The following is a 16,402-nucleotide window of genomic DNA, read 5'->3' as shown; positions in this document are numbered from 1 at the left end:
ACTCCTCAAATGGGAAAACCCATCTACCATTAGCTCCCATTGGAAACAATGGGGATGGGAAGGCACCCCTTTGGGAGTCCCATGCAACTTTGTACCCCTGGGTTGTTAGCCTTCATTGAACCGGGTGGTATCAAGCTTAACAGACTATCCTGCAAGGATGATACCACCTAGGTTTTAGGGGTGTTGAAGTTTGATTTAGGGGGTCCAAAGATATGGACCCCCAAATGGGTAAACTCATCTACTATTAGCTCCCATTGGAAACAATGGGAGATGGGTTATCCCTTTGGGGTCCGCATAACCTTTGTACCCCTGAACCAAACTTCACCCATCTCTATTGGTATCATCATAGGAGTGTCGTACTGGACTGATAGCCTCGAAATTCTGGTGTTGCTAGCCTAAAAAACTGCGCTCCTGCAGGCCAAAACCAAAAAAACACTTTAAAAAAACAAAAACCCACAAACGGGTTACTTGGGTTATGTGCAGAGTATATTTGGACATGCAATGTAAGGGTTGAAACCCGGAGAACCCCACCCTTACCTATGTCCTTGCCACTAGCTATCCATTTGTGTCTGACCATAAATAAATAAAAGCAACACTGACTTTAAGTATGCTGTACATACTTACAGTCAGATCACTTACATCACCAATGTTCTGGTACAGAGATTTAGACGAGTGCATAGTGTCCTTCTTACCCCATCTTTATAATTAATTTCAGTATTTTAATTAGATTTGCAAATGTATTTAAGACAGTGGTCATATTGTATGATACAGTATTCATTATTTTTAATGTACAATTTAAGTTTACAAGTACCATGATTTATTACAGTAAGCAGAGTCTGGAGAAAGGAAGAGGCAAAATAAGCAGTCTGGTTGCTCAAGGAAGGTGTAGTGGTTAAGAATGGCAGATGCCAATCTGGAGGACAGAGTTTGATTCCTCACTCCTCCAAATAAGCAGTGGACTCTAATCTGGTGAACCAGGTTTGTTTCCCCACTTCTCCACATGAAGTCTGCTGGGTGATCTTGAGCCAGTCACAGTTCTTTCAGAACCCTCTTAGCTCACTACACCCAAGCTCACATTGCTGGTGCTATGGGAATGGAGGAAGGGGAATACAATTTTAGAGTCACTTTGAGAATTCCTAGTTGGGTAGAGGAAAAAAGTGTGGTATAAAACCAACTCTTCTAATTTATCGCAAACAACCAAGATGCCCAGTCTTTAATCCTTTCTAAGGAGTGGTGAGCAGTCAAACTTCTCAGGAAGAAAGCTGGTTCAAAGAAGAAAACAGAAGAGACCCCAAGAGTTTATAAGTTTACATAATTCCGAAGTGATCCTGACCACAAGGCTTACATAGTTTTGGGAAATAGGTGTCATATTAAAATATTATGTAACAAATGCACCCTGTCAGACCCTGTCCCTTAAAGAAATCTCCCTGAAGGCAATCTTCCTTTAATTACCAAGCAATGCCTCTATTTAGCTCAGTCAGTCTAAGGTGCCAAGAGAGCTGGAAGGCTGCAATATCTGTTACATCTATGGTATAAAGTCTAGAGAGCATAAAGTTAAAGGTAAGTTAACAGAGTATAGGAATCCAGATAAAGTTTTACATTGAAGGAACCAAGAAAAAAGGGAAACACAGAAAAAATGGACTTTTCTTGGAAGAAGTCAAAGAAAAGAACGTAAAGTCCTCCAAGCTTCACAGGTAATTCCAGTCCAAAACGAGTACCTTATCTTAAGTCCAGACCCTGGGATGAGCAGAACTTCAATTCTTTCTAAGCAATAAATCTTTTTTTTTTAAAAAAAAACGGTTACACCTTGCTTGTGAGTCTCCCACTCTGTTCTGGCCAAGTACAGGGCACCAAAAGTTTGTTTTACTTGGGGAACAGAACAAGACTCATTCTGCAGAGTAAGGACTTTATGAGGTGGTCCACTAGGGGGAGTATCATACTACTAAATGTATATTTCTCAGGAACAACCACTCCTTACAGACCTTGCCCAGGCAAGAACTGAAGCATCATCAATGCCACCTTCGAAACTTTTATCCTAATAGTCATAGAATCCATGTTATCACTAGAGAGGTTTTTCAGACTCTGAAAGATCAAGTAGCTACACACAGAGAAACTCTTAAAACACTGAAACAAATATAATAGAGGAAAGGGAAGGTTTTTATTTTTACTTCCTAAAGTTGCAAAGTTAATGAGATGGGCAGAGCAAGGAAAAATGTCTGCAGGATTTTGTTGTGCATTCCTATCCTGCAGCAGCAGACAAAATAGCTAAAACCATTAACCAGTTTCAAAAGTAACACCTAAGCCCAAGCTGAATAGCTAATCTGAAAATTTTACTAGGACTTTATTAATATACATCTAAGAAAAGCTGAATCAGTAATTTAAATGTACAGGTATCTATTTGTATCTATTTGACTGTGTCAGCTGTCTTAAGGTGGTAAATAATTGGCCTCAGAGATATTGTGTCCATTTTGTAAGTGTGAAAAGGTGAACTCACCTGTCAGAATTTAGAGGCATTGTATATATCCTGGCAGCTAATTGCCCAGACCCTGAAAGACCTAGTGAGAGCAGAATCAAGTGCTGTGGAAGAGGCATAGCTGCAGAGAAAAAAGTTATTCTGGATTATGAACAAATACAGTGGGGCATGTGTAAACAACTCTCATAGCAATTTAGCTTATCTAAACTTTAATTTAAAGTGGGCTGGGCTTGGTTCAAGCAGGTAGAACTGGAAACAGGTTTGGGCATATCAAGTGTTAGAAAATGCTATATTATTTCAGCTAAAATGATAAGATAGGCTTCTAATTAAAAAAAAATACAAGTCATTCATTACCAATTACAAAGCAAAATACAAACACCCCACCACCACCAATTCTCACCTTCAACTGTCCCATAGTACAGGAATCCTTAGGCATACAAAACTGCTGAAGTCTGTTCTTCTATCCTTACTTGAAGTATCAGAAATTGAGGGAAGACTAGCTGATGTTGGAACTGCTTAGGCTCTAGAATTGGATTTGGGATAACAGCACAAATAATCACACACAAAATGTGTTTGGCAAGAAAAACACTGTGTCCATAGTCAGAGGCATTTATGTCCCAGGAGCCTGGCTTCAATAATGAAAATACCAAAATATTCCAGTGACATTTGACTTGTGTGACTGCGTTAGGACAAGATGCTGCACTGCATATCAGTCCAAAGATCACTAGTACTGATACTAGTCATTACACTTGGGAAACAGGGAAGTTTTGTAAGTGCAATCTGAAGGTTTTGCAGCTTTGCGCCTAAAGCTAATCATGCCAAAAATAGCAGCTAGAGCATGTGTTATACTCTGTAATTAAAATCTTACTATATAATTGAGACATGTGTTCCCAACAATGAACCAGAAAAAGTGAAGGCTGCTGGGAAGTGTAGTCCAAATCCAAAACCAAAACCTTTATTAGGCATAAAACCAGTGCCAAGAATTTCAAATACAATAAAAGATCATTATTGCTCAATCCTTGTGGCAGTACACAGAGCAAAAAAAACATTAAAGCAAACAGCTTTCGCAGAGATTTCAACACTAGAGCTATTTAGAAGCTTAGCCATTTTTATTTTATTAGGCCCTTCCGCACCGGCTAATAAACGATTTCGGGAGCGGTAAAATACGCCGCCATCGTGCGGCGCTTTGCACTGCTCAAGATAGGCGCGGGCGCTGTTGTAACGCAGCATTCGATCGGTTTTCCCCGGCGGGTTACGCCAGGGTCAGCTCTAAAAACAACCCTTTAAAGGGTTGTCGCTTTTGAGGGGAAAGCATGTTCCGCCGCGCCGGGTGCAAAACAGCAATCACTGGAACGACACCGCTTTCTTCTTCGCTCATTCACTGGTAGCCTGTTTCGCTCATAGCGAGCTCGGGCCATGCTGTCCTCCAACCCCTGGAGGTCTTGGAGGGCAGCTGGGCGGGGCTTTCGGCGACGGCCAGCAGGCTCGATGGCTCCATGGGGACACGCAGGTGAAAGTGGGACGGGGAAGGGGGAAGAGGCGGCTCCATGCGGAGCCGCCTGCCGTCTGCCGGCCTCTCTGGAGGCCGCCCGCATGCTTGCATGCGAACGGCCTCCGCCTCCACGCCAGCGAGAATTCTGCCGGCGTGGAGGCGCCTCCACGGCCGCACAGAAACGGCCTCAGAAAGGAGAATAAATCCTGTTGGTAACACAGTTCTCAAATCGGTTCTGATGTTGTTGTACTTTGAACAATGAAGCAGAATATGAGAAAGTGAATCAGTTGTATTAGGACAGGAATGACAGCAACGCTCATTTTGTGGGATATTAGAGAAGCGACCTTGAAGATGTACTGACGGAAAAGAGTTACACCTTTGCTCTAGTCATGACCCATCTGCAATTGTAATTCAACAAGATGTTCCAGGTATATAGCAGGGCTAGATTTCTGAGGGATAATCCTAAAGTTATCATTGAGAGAGCAAGAGCTTTGGCGCCTTTGCTCAGGAGAAATTGATATTCTTGATCGAATAATCTAGACTTTAAGCGATGGTAAATCTCAGGAGCGGTGAGCATTTGTAGGGCCTCCCAAGAGAAGCCCAAGGAAAAGATCTTTTTTTCAATATGTAGCCACCATTTCGAAAGCTGAAGCTCTCTCATTTCTAACTGGGACAAACTGTTAGGGTCAGTGCAGAAACGAAGACGCAGCCAAAACTTAAAAGTTACAACCCATGCCCTTGTTTCTAATAAATGTTGCCCTGATTCCAAACAAAGAACACCATAGGGGACACAATGCGGGGTGCCAAAGATCTTATATAGGAAATTGGATTGGATGCTTTCCAATTTCTGGTGCCATGCTTGGGAAGTGTAGTCTTTGACCATTCAGGGAGACCCAGAGTCCCACTCCTCCCAGAGGGTCAAGGAAAACACTTCCCGTTAGCCACTTCCCATCCACAGTGTGCTTCTCTCTGGTGGCAGCGGGCCGTGAAAGGTGGAAAAAGTGCAGGAGGAAGCCATACTCTATCCCCATCTTCCCACCACCATGTACTTCTCCCTACCAGGATTAAATCCCTATGGTGAATTTTGAAGTTCCTGCCTTAGAGCATGGGACAAACTCTGTCAACCCTCAGCTGAGCTGCAAGAGCCTGTTTGCAAAGTTAGGGGAGTTTGGGTGATGGGGTGATCTGAGAAATTTGCAAAGTTAGGAAAACCTAACTGTGTGGGGTGGGATCTGAGAAAAGAGGGCTGGTTTGCAAAGTAGGGAAGCCTGTCTGTGTGTGATTTGGGGGGGGGGGAATCTGTAAGTAATTTTTTTCCATTTAATAATTAGGCTAGGTTTTCATTATTTGTCGTAAATTGGCCCCTTTGGTGGGCATCATTCTCTAGAGCCTGTTGTATTTGTTCGTACAATGGGCTTTACTGCTAGTAATTAATAACTGGTTAATTGTGGAAGGGAGAGAATGGAATCCATTTTCTGATATATTATAGAAAAAACTTCCATTATGGATAAAAGCATGAACAAATTATCTAGCTGTTGTAACTGTTCTAGCTATGAATCATGATGTTATCTAGATTATGCATGTCTGCAGTACCACCAAAGGCTGGCACAAGCTTGTCTTAAAAAGGTAAGCACTTAAACAGTCTTTTGGAGCCTCTCCAGGACATTAGAACAATTTGTTGCATATTTCCTGAAATGAGTTTCTTCGCAATACCACCTGAAGCAAAAACATTGTGTTACCATTGTGCAGTTTCCATGTAGATACACCATAAAATTTATTTACTTGTTAAATTGGCTTTATTTTATTTGCTTCATAAACTCTACAAATTCTAGAAAGTCAAAGATCTGCAGACATGAATTTATCACCATCATGAGCTGAAAACTTTTTTTCTTTTAGATTTGATAGTAAACAAGTACATATTGTGTGAAACCCTATGGAAAGTTCTTAACATCAAATTAGCAAATTCAAACATTAAGCTGTCTGGTAGGTAGAAGCAAGTTTTGTAGCTATAACCCATAAACATTTGGCTTTTGTGGTAAGAGCTGTGCCCAAAGCTGCAGAATTGTACTGCGCATTTACTAGCTAGGTTGGTTTCTGAGAAAAACAAATAAAAATTAGTAAGGTGATTCCATGTAATAGATTCTGAATTATAGAGAATTCTTAAAAGGGCAGAACAATCATGCCCCCTCTCAGTCTCCTTGTTTCCAGACTAAACATTTTTAAGCCCTCAGACTTTCCACACTAAACTTTTCTAAGTCCCTGCTCATTCTAATTGCTCTCTCTGTACCTGCTCTATTCTGTCCACATGCTTTTTGAAGTGAGGCCTCCAGAAGTGAACACAATAGTTCAGGTGTGGCCTGACCAATGTGGGGTGTGTATGTGTGTGCGATCAAGTCCCAGCTGATTTATGGTGGCCCTTTGCAGTTTTTAATGTGGTATAAAGCAGGACTTTAACATCCTGCAATTTGGATGCCATGTTCCTGTCTATATACCCCAAAACCACCTTAGCCTTTTTTGCCAGTGCAGCAAAGTGACTGCTCATAGTAAGTTTACAGTACACCAACACCCCTAGATCTTATTTATACACAGTGTACCCAGAAATGTTTTCCACATCTAGCAATTAGAACACTGCACTTATCCTTGTTGAGTTGCATCTTATTCACATCCACCCACTTTTCCAGCGTGTACAGATCTTGTTGAATTCTACCTTTATCTTCTGTCCTCTGCAAACTTAAATGAATAGAAATTTGTAAAATTTGTAAATTTGTAAAAATATTGAAAAGCACCAGGCACAAAAACGAGCCCCGTGGCACTCTATTCAAGCAAGGGCAAGGGTTAAGGCAAACCCCCAAAACATGAAACTGTGCCCTAGAAGTCAACGTAACACCAAGACAAGCCTGAGCCCCAGCTATTGCCTTAACCCTAACCTAACTTATTATTTTTATTTAATTTATTCAGTTATAAATTGTTCCCAAATTGTAACAAGAACCCAAAACGTGATACTGACCATTCAGGTTTTGGGGGTTTGTTACAATTTTGGGAACAATTTATGACTGAAAAAATTAAATAAAAAGAAAAAGTTAGGGTTAGGGTTCAGGCAAGGGCAAGGGTTAAGGCAAAACCCCCAAATCTGAAACTGACCATAGCCCTATTCTTGGACTGCGCCCTAGAAATCAATGTAACCCTAAGGCAAGCCTGAGCCGCAGCTATTGCCTTAACCCTAACCCTAACATTTTTTTCCCACTCATAACTTGTTCTCAAACTTTTAACAGAAACCCCAAACCTGAAACAGACCATAGCCCTATTCTTGGATTGCGCCCTAGAACTCAACGTAACACTAAGGCAAACCCCAGCCCCTGCTCTTGCCTTATCCCTAACCCTAACTAGGTATCGGGTTTTAGTTACAATTTTGGGAACAATTTATGACTGAATAAATTAAATTAAATAAATAATAAGGGTTAGAGTTAAGGGAAGGGCAGGAGCTCAGGCATGCCTTCGTGTTACACGGAGTTCTACAGTGCAGTCCAATAGTAGTGCGATGGTCAGTTTTAGGTTTCGGGTTTTTGTTACAAATTTGAAAACAATGTATTACTGAATAAATTAAATAAAAAATAAAAAGTTAGGGTTGGAGTTGAAGCAAGGGCAAGGGTTAAGGCAAAACCTCCACCAAACGTGGATGGTATCAGCAGGAGACTCTCTGGATGAAACCACCCAGGATTAGTGAAGTTTGGTTCAGGGGTCCAAAGTTATGGACCCTCAAAAGGGTAGCCCCATCTACCATTAGCTCCCATTGGAAACAATGGGGGATGGGACACCCCTTTTGGGGGTCCATAACTTTCGGCCCCCCGAACCAAACTTCACCAAACCTGGGTGGTATCATCAGGAGTGTCCCCTGACAATAGCCTGAAATTGTGGTGCCGCTAGCCTAAAAACTGTGCCCTCTGCTTGCCTACAAAATAAAAACACTAAAAATACCATCCAAAATTAGACAAGAGCCCAAATTTTTCTGTGCCCCCAATGGTGGGTGCTTGGGACATTTGTTCCCGGATGTCCCCATTGTAGCTATGCCTCTGCTGCTCACCAAAGGTGATGGAGCTCACATAGAAAAGGTGAAGAATACACAGGAAGCCTTGGAAACTGAGGTTTAAGGGAAGGCACAGGTGAGGAGGGCTGGGAGGGGAGAACAGTTTAAAGGCCAAGAAGGACATCTGGGAAGGAGTCCAGATTTAAAGGACCAGCTCCCCTTCTGAGGCCACAGCTTCTTTGTCACAAGGAACTTTGTTGTGATCTGAGTCTGGCCCATAAGTGAGTCCCTGACCCCCTGGGCAGTCTGTCTTCTAGGTAGAACATAGGCTGATGGCGTGGGGGCACCTGAAAGACTATGACTCTTCTTGCTCTCTTGGTTATTTAACTAGACTATCTGATTATTTAAAAAGTTGGTCAGCCTCTCCTAAAACCCCACTTGGACAGCAAAGGCAACTCCACCTTCTCTTGAGGGACCCAGGGAAGGAGGATTGACTTGCATACTCACTGTTTCTTGATCAGTTTGCATTTGATGCAGGCTGCTGGCAAATATTGTATCACAACGGGGGGGGGGGGGGGGGGTTGCAAAACTTTTCAGTTTCAGCCTGACACTCCACTGCATCATTCTGAGCAGCCAGTTTACACCTCCACTTTCACTTCTGCAGCCGTCTGTTGTTGGATATGATGAGCTCTACATTCTCTGCAAGAATGCAGCACGCCACCATTTCAAGTTCAGGGAATTGAGTTACAAATGATATAGCTGTGAGGTTTCTGTGGTGACATCATTCCAGCAGAGGTGGAGGTATGTTGGAAGGACAAACAGGGAGGATTTTTTCCCCGAGAAAGAGATGAGTTGGATTTATATCCCCCTTTTCTCGCAGAGCGGGGAATCAAACTCAGTTCCTTCAGATTAGAGTACACCTGCTCTTAACCACTACGCCACTGTGTAGGACAGTGATGGCGAACCTTTTAGAGACCAAGTGCCCAAACTGCAACCCAAAACCCACTTATTTATCACAAAGTGCCAACATGGCAATTTAACCTGAATACTGAGGTTTTAGTTTAGAAAAATGGTTGGCTCCAAGGCATGCATTACTTGGGAGTAAGCTTGGTGGTAGCCGATGGCTTTGCTTTGAGGCAACCATGCAACACATGGGTAAATCATGACCCTAGGAGGGTTTACTCATAAGCAAGCCCCATTGCTAGCAATTGAGTTTACTCCCAGGTAAAGGATTGTGCTTACTTTCTTCCCATGAAAATCAGTGGGGTTTAACAGCGCTTAACAGGGTTACCTACACTGCTTCCCCAAAACTAGGTCTTAGGTTTAATGCTAATAATCTCCCTGAAATAATTACACTGTTATCACATTGCGGGCCTGGTGGGAAGGGGGTGGGGTGTGGGGGGAAAGGGAAGTAAAACTCTTTCTGAAACCCAACAACCCCCAACCACAAAATAGCCCAATCCTTCCTGCTCGCTGTGGTGCACATATGTCGTGCCCAGCAGCCCAGGCTGGCCTAGATGTGTGGGGGGCAATTTTCCACGCGCCCCCCCACATGACGAACTCTCTGCGTGCGTCTAGCACCCGTGCCATAGGTTCGCCACCACTGGTGTAGGATGATCAAAAGGAATTCCGCTTCAAAAAAGAACAAAAGGCAACTGGAGCTACTTCAAGTCCTGCTTGTATAAACGAGGCAGAAAAAGAACTGAAGGAGGTACTCTTGTCCTTAGGGGTGGGAAGAAAAATTACCTAATATCCTGCTAGTGTGATGTAGCAGTGAAGAGGACTCTTAATCTGGAGAATCAGGTTTGATTCCCCACTGCTCCACATGAAGCCTGCTGGGTGACCATGGGCCAGTCACTGTTCTCTCAGAACACTCTCACCCCGCATAGAGGAAGGCAATGGCAAATTTCCTCCAAAGATTGCTTGTCTTGAAAACCCTACAGGGTTGCTATAAGTCAGCTTTGACTTGAAGTACATCCTGCCTACAGGGATTGTGAGACAAGGGGTATCCAAATGCCAGGATGTCCTGCTCTCCCAAATGAGTATTGATTTGCAGATTAATAGCCAAAAATAAAACTTCAACTTAAAAAAAATACTTATGACTGCCAAATGATGGGAATGAAGGATTATGATTATCAGCTCCTCACATATATCTGGTTCCCCACAACTGAAAACACTATTATATGCTAAATGGATCTGTTGGATCTAACCCAGCAGGAGATTCTTATACTTTAATGTGTAATTGTCAGAGGTGGTTCAGAGAATGTGTGAAACAAAAAGGAACCAACCAGATAAGTTTGACTCAATTTATCATTTTTTTTGAACTCTTAACATTTATTATTCAGAAGACCAGAATAGGAAGGCAGTAGGATTGCCTAGGGCAGTGGTTCCCAACCTAGGGTACGGGTACCCCAGGGTACGCACCAGAGTGTTTGGGATATGGGAAAAATTACATAATAGGCTTGCTAATATGGGGGTACAGTTTTAGGGAAATGGGTTGACAAGAGGGACACGAGTGTAAAAAGGTTGGGAACCACTGATCTAGGGGCATGATATGAGGAAAAGAGTGGCAAGGGAGTGCTGGAGGTAGGCTTCTTTGGCTGTTTTGTTCACTTATTTACATTTTACTGGAGCAAAACACGTTCCTCGTTTCTGTTTGCTGCAAGTCATCACATGATATAATTACAACAATTCCTTTCAGCAACAATTAAGTTCAAAGACACATAGATGAAATTACTCAACATCTGAAAGATGCATTGTACAGCATACTAAGGACAACACTTTTTGCATTACAACTGGGTGAGTCAACTTTGCCATGCAATGAATTCTTGCTTCTCGCTTGTGTGTGCTTTATAAAAGATCAGTTTGGCTGAAGAGTTTCTGCAAGAAAACTAAAAGCAGATACTAAAGGGGAGACAATATTTCATATTGTGGAGTAGTTCTTCAAAGACAAGAGAAGTCTACTTACAGATGTACTTGCTTGTGCAACTGAGGAAGCACCATCAATGACTGGTCACTACTATGGGTGTGCTTACTTGAAAAAAGCAGTGCCAAATGTATTTATCATTCAATGTGCTGTTCATTGCCAACATATGGTTGCAAAATTTTTTAGTGATAACTTGAAAAAGTCATTACATACTGTCATTGCTGCAGTGAATTAAATTAAAGCCCATGCTCCACTATTCTGGGAACTCTGTTTTGAGAACAACAATTTTGAACATTTGCTGTTTCATACTGAAGGTGGTTGGCTGTTGAAAGACAACTGTGTGAGATGTTTTTATGATCTTTTTGACACTATTGTGGAGTTTTTGAAGACACAAATGCTTTGCATAGTGATGAACTCAAATAGATCATGAATTATATGTACTTATTTGCAAAGTTCAAGGAAAGGTGTTCAGTCTTATTAAGATCAAATCTGTTGTCTGTACATTAACTATTCAAATTCCACATAGGCCACTGTGAGCTATACAATTTCTGAGCCTGTTTGAGTTTGAAGAGAGAAGTGGGATACAAGATGATGATCTGCAATTTTGGGGGAAATCATTTGGATGTACTGCATAAAGATATGTCTGAGCAATTTGAAGATATTGTTTCTACAAAAAATCCAGATTGGGTGATTAAATCCATTTTTAGACACTAAGGAAGTTAGGCTACTGCAGGAAGAATTAACTGAGCTACAAAATGACAATGACCTAAAACCAAAGTTTAATAAATGATACCAAAAGCTTTGGTTTCAGAAGGACATTTCTGACTGCTGTGGACAATGGTTAAGAATCTCCTTGTTGACTTTCCACTGTCATATCTAGTGAAACATAGTTTTAGTGTGGCCATCCATCTTCTCTCCAAACAAAGAAATCAATTCCAGATTAATGGATTTGGAGATTTAAGACTTTAAACCAGACATATTGGTATCACTTCCCCCACTGATCATATTGAGAATTTACTGAAGAAGTTACTAAATGTGGCATTTAAGATCCTTGCTAAATGTCTATCAGACTTTGAAAAGCTGGTATCACTAGATCAAATTAATCAATTTTGTTGAATAAATTAAAAAAGTTTTCATTGGATTTTGAACAGATGTGCAATTAATTGTTACTGTTTTGAATTTATTGCTGTTGTCTTCCTTAGACCTTCTGCAAACTGCTATTCTGAATAGTGCTGTTTATAGGGTTAGGTAGGGTAGAGAACCCTGGAGTTGAGTTAATGGAGCCAAAAGGCAGTGGCCCCCAAAAGTCTGGAAACCAATGATCTACAGATAGAATCTTTGAGGGTGAGGCATCGAAAATACAACGTACAGAATAGAAAGGAAAAAAATACTTTAAACAGATGACTCATATTTTTATAGATTCAAATGGAGATTGTCACTTTTTCTTCACAGAAGGCTTTGGGTTCAACTTCAAAACAGCTAAACCCTGTAGTACCTGATCTCATTAATTCTACTACATAGCTCAAACCCTTCACCTCTTTAGCATCCAGCCTGATAGAAAGTTCTGGCAGTATCAGGCACTTGTGATATTTTGCAGGCCCTAATAAAAGATATTAAATGATCTTTGGCCCCTTCCGCACACGCAAAATAATGCGTTTTCAAACCACTTTCACAACTGCTTGCAAGTGGATCTTGCCATTCCACACAGCTTCAAAGAGCACTGAAAGCAGTTTGAAAGTGCATTATTCTGCATGTGCGGAATGAGCATTTGCTTCTGGAGGAAGGAGGGTTTTTTCCCCTTCGTAGCAGATCTCATTTAACAAGAGGGAGTCTCAGGATCCAACAAACTGTGGTTTACATAAAATGTTATAGTATTATTTCCTACCTGAGTATTATTTCCTACCTACAAGATAAAAAAAAGTCACTCTCTTTCCAGCATCTGAATTCAAACTATAATTTCTGTGTTTTGTCCACTTCAATGCAATTTTTGTATCTAAAATGGTATTTAATTTCAACAATGACTACGAGGGAACTCACGGAATCAGATTTTTTTCCTTACAAAAAGCACATCTGTTGAAAAATATAGTACAAGGCAATCACATAAAGAGAAATAGAAAAAAACAAACCTCAGTCATTAGTCAATTGTCAAGTTGTAATTCCACCACAGTTTGCACTGAATTATGTAGCCACTAAATATATATTTTAGGATTTGCTTCACAAATTCATGCAGAAAATGTAGAGTGCACACTGTTTTCACTCTTTAACCACAAAAATAGTACCAGCATTTAAGTGAACAGCACTTGTCAATGCTCTTTTTTTTTGCATATGTACTGTACAATTATCCTAGGTTATACACACCGATTTTGTTTTTAATGATAATGACCAGAATTCCACTTAGTATTTGTTTCAGATACTTACTGTTTCTAAGATAACATTACCACCCATAAATTCTTATGAGGATTGCCATTTTTCTGTCATAGAGTAATTAGATATACATGCAAATAACTCATGTTCACAGGCTCTCATTCACTATCATAGACAGATTCAAACACTTAGAACTTCCTCTATGGAAATAAGCAAGTGGTTTTTGAAGACTGAAGAATTACATATACATGCTGTGCAAGCTCCAAAACATTATGAGAATATATGTAAATAACTAGTTACTATTTAACTTCAAACCATTCAAGCAGTAGCAGTAATTTTGTATTAAACTAACTTTGTTTCATAAAGATCTATATTATTTGCAGGAGAAGGGAGAAAACACACATACGCATGTGATTACTTTGACAATAACAATGCTTTCTTTGATGGCAACACTACTAGGCATGCAGATTTTCTGACCATCCTTTGTAACAGTAGCTTATTTTAAAAAGCAATAATACAGAATCAGTCATTCCCATATAGGACTGCCAGTTGCCTGCCCTGGGCAGGCAACCTTTCATTCCCTTCTGTCTTGGGTAACTGAATGGTGGAGGGCAATGACGGATTGAGTAACAACACTTCCAATTGTCATTTCTGTGATAGGAATTCCCCCAGTCACTGTGATTGTTACCACAGAGATTAAGGAAGTTCTTAAGAATCACTGATGCAGTGACATCAGTTCTAGAACTCATATTGTCGCAGATTGTTATTCTTTCCCATGCACTTTCTCACAAAAGTTCCCCAAACCGCTCTAATCACTTGATAATGCAGAACTATTGTATTAGATTAATAAAGCAAAGTTTGGTGTAAAAATCACACAGCACTTCCAGTGAAACAGTACCCCTATGTGTTAGGCTCATGGTAGAAGCTTGAAGAACAACATGGAAACTATGTATATGCAAACAAGCAGAGATGTTCATTTACACTGATGTGCTTCACATTTGGCAGCAGCCTGCACATTTCAAAAGTGATTGGGTTGTTCACAACTATTTTACATGTAGATGAGTCCTAGAAACCAAAGACAATGTGACCTAAGTATCTAGCCAGCATATATGAATCTAAATTAATTAAAATAGTTTTTGTAAATGTAAATCCAGTTATGTGCCATTGTTATAAATCTTATATATAAAAATACTGATCTTTTGATAGATTATAAATATTTCTACAAGAAATATGCATTTGGATTTTCTAGCTTTACAACATTCTTGCCTATATTACAAAAAGGCCAATTTCACTTGAACAGTCCTATTACATGCTTTTATACTCCATATCTTAAAGCCAAGCACGTCAAAGAGCATTTCTGAAAACAGAAATGGGAGACTTCAAATAAATGGGTCCGCTGGTAAGAAATGTTATAATATTTTGTTTGATGTTTGAGACATTTGCCTCTTATCACTATACATGTAACATTTCCCCCCTTCACCTTCCTTCATGAAATTAATGACATAAGTCATCCTCAGTCTATGAATATATAATCTGTTGCAGTTATTTATATATTTCCATCATCTAGCATTTTGTTGACACCATCACAAAGTTTCTGCAAGTGAGACCTGTAGGGTCCAAATGGATTATACAAAGCAGCCAGAAATTCACAATCTGAGAAGTGATCAAAGACATTGTTGACACGCCCATGTGATTTAGCAGTTAGGTGACGCTGGATGATTTGATGAAGAAGACCTCTGCAGTCATTCAACAGTTTTGATAAAAAATTTCTATCAAAGGTATAATCCACTTGATGGAAGCTAACTACAGTTTTAGAAAGCTGGTGAACCTTCTTCTTGAATTTCTCCATAAGAACGATCTCTTCTTGATTGAATTGGTTATTTCTGTAAAGGATCGCTAGCTTGATAACAGTTTTGATAAGATTTTTAATTATTTTCTCTGCCTCCTTCTTGTTTTGTATGTATTCCTTTGTCACTCTGTAGAGTTCATCTAACACATCACTGCTAGTGTCATCTATCAGAGCATTTGCTATTGATTTGGATGCCATTTTGCCAAGAATTTTCTTCTGGGCCTGAATGGCCAAACCTTTTGAACTGAAGACATCTGTTGCCACTGAAAGACAGAGAGACAAAAAGGAAGAAAAGAAGGAAGAAATTAGCAGTGTAAATGATGTAAATCAAGCCAATTTTAATAATTAAAAATACATTTTAAATAACCTATTGAAATTAATATATCCCAAAATGTTGTTTTAGCCATTCAATTGTTGTTTAACAATTAACAAGACATTTTATATTACCCAGCACAGTAAAAAAAATAATCAGAATTTTCAGTATTGCTTATTTGAGATAACAATGTTTGTTCGTGACTTAGGTGAAGTTGTATTTGGATGGTCAAAATGATCCATAAATACCCCATAAGTACAACATATACCATAAACGCCACATAAAATTGTATTAAACTTACAATATTTGTATCCGTTTTTCTATTCAAGACGTTGCAGTGCTAAGTATTTACTTCTCAGACTTGTTACCCTGAATAGGCTGTTCCACTTTTAATTGGGGAAATTAGCTTTGGAGACAGGCCTGTGAGAGGGAGATAACTGAGATCTATAACCTAAGTTAACAGGAATGGTTCATGTGGAATCTCTTAAATTAGCAGACCTTTGTAAAATTAACAATTGAGTTTTATTAATAAAATAATTAAAGACAATTATTTTCCCCCACCCCTCCTCTTTCCCCCAGCCAAGAGCTTTAAAGCGGTAATGCAGGGCTGGGAGGGATGCCAAAGCCAGGCAAGCATCCCCCTCCCCACCACCTGGCAGTCTTTTTCTCTCAGGGCAGGGTGGGGATTGGAGTCCTGCTGGCCAGGTACAAAAAGCTAAGCTACTGGGGGCGCAGGTTCTGGCAGCTCCATGGCCCTGTGATGACTTCTTCCTCTGCAGAGCTCCCCCAATGCGCCCGACTGCTTGAAGACCCCAACCTGATGCACCCCCTGGCGGGGGCTGGTCCGGAATTTTGGGCTGCAGTTTCACCAATATGCTGATGACATCCAGCTTATGTGAGCAGTCTCAGACCTGCATATCTGAGGGACCGCGTCTCCCCATATTGCCCTGCCAGGTCCCTC

The 16,402-nt window shown here is 40.5% G+C and overlaps 1 protein-coding gene across 5 annotated transcripts in view; it reads right to left on the bottom strand.

The window, feature by feature from the left end:
* Window positions 1-12,844: 12,844 nt before the first annotated feature.
* TNFAIP8 (TNF alpha induced protein 8) overlaps window positions 12,845-16,402 on the bottom strand; it is a 34,620-nt gene continuing 31,062 nt past the window's right edge. For all 5 annotated transcript variants that reach the window (XM_048504281.1, XM_048504283.1, XM_048504278.1 and 2 more), the window contains one exon: window positions 12,845-15,391. In XM_048504281.1, the coding sequence (XP_048360238.1) occupies window positions 14,826-15,391 (566 nt within the window). In that variant the 3' untranslated portion in view covers window positions 12,845-14,825. The remainder of the gene's footprint in view (window positions 15,392-16,402) is intronic.

Source organism: Sphaerodactylus townsendi, linkage group LG07, assembly GCF_021028975.2.
Source record: "Sphaerodactylus townsendi isolate TG3544 linkage group LG07, MPM_Stown_v2.3, whole genome shotgun sequence".
NCBI classification, from domain to species: domain Eukaryota; kingdom Metazoa; phylum Chordata; class Lepidosauria; order Squamata; family Sphaerodactylidae; genus Sphaerodactylus; species Sphaerodactylus townsendi.
This window is presented reverse-complemented; position numbering and strand designations above follow the sequence as displayed.